Raw genomic sequence first — 2212 nt, forward strand, 5'->3', positions numbered from 1 at the left:
GCTGGGGCTGCCCGTCCTGCAGCTGAGGAAGCGCGCCAGCCACCTGCGGAAGCTCGGGCTGGGAGAAGGTGCTGGAAGGGGGCACGCCCAGGGGCTCAGTGCTGGGCCCGGACTGGGTGAGGGGGTCCCTGGGTGAAGCCCTGAAGGGAAAGCTATGGTCTGGCTTGGGGGTGACCCGGGCCTGGCAGCACTGACGGACGGAGTTGGAGCGCTCTGGGAGAAGCAGGAGGCGGGTCGCCACAGGTGGAAGGAATCCCCAGAGCCCCATTTGGCTCAGGAGGGGGTGGGAGGGCCTGAGTGCTGGAGGGAGGTGGGGAGGCCGACCACGGCAGGGGGGGGGGCAGTCCGTTGGGCTGTGAGCCCACGGAGCTTGTGTTCTGCAGGGAAACTGAAGAGAGTGCTCTTCTGCTGCCCCGAAGTCCTCACCATGCCCCAGCGGGACCTGGACGCAGTCCTGGGGGTCCTCAGGGACAAGTGTCTCTTCAGCGCGCAGCAGGTGATGGAGGTGCTGCACAGGTGCCCGCACGTGCTCCGGGCGGACCCTGCGGAGCTGGAGTACAAGTTCCAGGTGAGGTGTTGGGTGCAGCTGCGGGGCAGGGCGGAGGGCGGCCAGCGGGCCAGGCCTGGGAACCCCAGGGCAGGCGATAGCCGCCAGGTGGGCCACAGAAAGGGGATGAGACGTGCTCGGGCACTTGGGGACACGGGGGAGACACAGTGAGACCCGGGGGGGTGGGCGGCAGGAGCGGCCTTGGCCTCGTGCCCCACCCCGCGCATCCCCACCATGAGGGGCCTCCGCCAGGGTGTCGCGGGTGGCCGGCGTGGCCACCAGGTGGGTGTGCGGGCTGGCCGGCCCTTCCCGGCCTCCTCTCCTGGCCCGTGGGGTCTGGCAGGGTGTGTGCTGCGTGGCGCGGGGCGTCCGGGTGTGGGGGCCGGAGCCCCTCCCCGCCTGCAGCGGGCGCGTCTCTGTGGCTCTCGCTGTCAGTGAGCGGCGCCGGCTGGTCGCCAGAGCCTGGCTCTGCACGGCGGTGCTCGCTGTGGCCGTCACCGTCCCTGCATTTCCGTGTCTCGCTGCCGTGGGAGGGAGGGTGGGCTGGCCCTGCCGCCTGAGCCCTGCTGTGTGCCGCTCGGGTCCGGCCGTGGCGGCGGCGGCTCTGGCTCTGTCTGCAGTACGGCCACTTCAGGATGGGGCTGACGCACGCGGACGTGGTGAGGACGGGCTTCCTGCAGTTCTCCATGGCCAAGATCAGGCAGAGGCACGTGTTCCTGGAGCGCCTGGGGCGGTACCAGACCCCGGACAAGAAGGGGCAGACACAGATCCCCAACCCCCCGCTCAGGGACATCCTCCGGGTGTCCGAGGCCGAGTTTCTGGCCAGGACGGCCTGTGCCCCTGCCGAGGAGTTTGAGGTTTTCAAGAAGCTCTTTGCTCGGGAGGAGGACGAGGCGTCTGAGGGCCGCCTGCCAGAGGACAGGGATGCAGACCCCGACGAGGATGAGGACGCGGACTCGGATGCGGACTCAGACCCAGAGGGACGTGATCCCCTGGAGGGCGGGGAGGGCGCCAAGGGGCGCTGACGAGGGCTGGTGGGGGGTTCTGCCCAGGAACCTAACCTGAGCCATTAAATTGGGGCGCGACACACTGAGATGCCCCTCTGGTCTGTCCTGGTGTGGGGTTGCGGCCCAGGCTGGAGCTGCGTTTCCTCTGCCGGAGGGCGGGAGGGTCTGTGCGCGGCACATTGTGCTGCCCACGTCTTCAAGGTTGGCCCTGACTGCCCTGGGCAGGTCACGTGGCCGCTTCCAGGCCCGAGGCCTCTGGGTGAGTATGTAGCGGTAGGTGCTGGACTGGAGGGCCAGGGCTGAGCAGGCCCTTCGTCAGTCTGCCATGGGCAGCCTGGACCACCCTGGCCTCTTCCTGGGCACCTGGGACCTGCTCTGCGGGACACCCCTGTTTGGGCCTCAGGGGTCCAGGACGAAGGTCTGTAGCCACTTACTGGCCACCGGCAGAGGCACTGAAGGAGACAGCTCCTTGGGTCCTGAGACCGCGCAGCTACTGGCCTTCAACATTCCTGAACCGCCCAGCGGCAGGAGTGGCCCGAGCCGTGACCACCCTGCGCCAGGCGGTGGCTCCTGCCGCCCAGCAGCCGCCCCTTCTGCTGGGGGCGGTCACGGGCTGGGCCAATCGGGTGCGAGCTGTGAGCTGATTGGTGCCAAGCGG

The 2212-nt window shown here is 69.2% G+C and overlaps 1 protein-coding gene across 1 annotated transcript; it reads left to right on the forward strand.

Annotated features, from left to right (window-relative positions):
• Positions 1–6: 6 nt before the first annotated feature.
• MTERF4 (mitochondrial transcription termination factor 4) lies at positions 7–1633 on the forward strand. Its single transcript, XM_004695545.2, has 3 exons — positions 7–68; positions 384–568; positions 1168–1633. The coding sequence occupies exons 2-3, from the start codon at positions 428–430 to the stop codon at positions 1570–1572; spliced, it is 546 nt and encodes a 181-aa protein (XP_004695602.1). The 5' UTR covers positions 7–68; positions 384–427; the 3' UTR covers positions 1573–1633.
• Positions 1634–2212: the final 579 nt, after the last annotated feature.

This window comes from Condylura cristata, unplaced genomic scaffold (assembly GCF_000260355.1).
Source record: "Condylura cristata isolate star-nosed mole 26May11 unplaced genomic scaffold, ConCri1.0 scaffold00069, whole genome shotgun sequence".
Taxonomy (NCBI): Eukaryota; Metazoa; Chordata; class Mammalia; order Eulipotyphla; family Talpidae; genus Condylura; species Condylura cristata.

What these genes read in the sequence shown, in the direction of transcription:
- MTERF4 (XM_004695545.2), top strand. Translation starts at nt 428, where the DNA reads ATGCCCCAGCGGGACCTGGACGCAGTCCTGGGGGTCCTCAGGGACAAG. An exon ending in AGCTGGAGTACAAGTTCCAG is followed by an intron (nt 569 to 1,167) that starts GTGAGGTGTTGG and finishes CTCTGTCTGCAG; the next exon opens with TACGGCCACTTCAGGATGGG.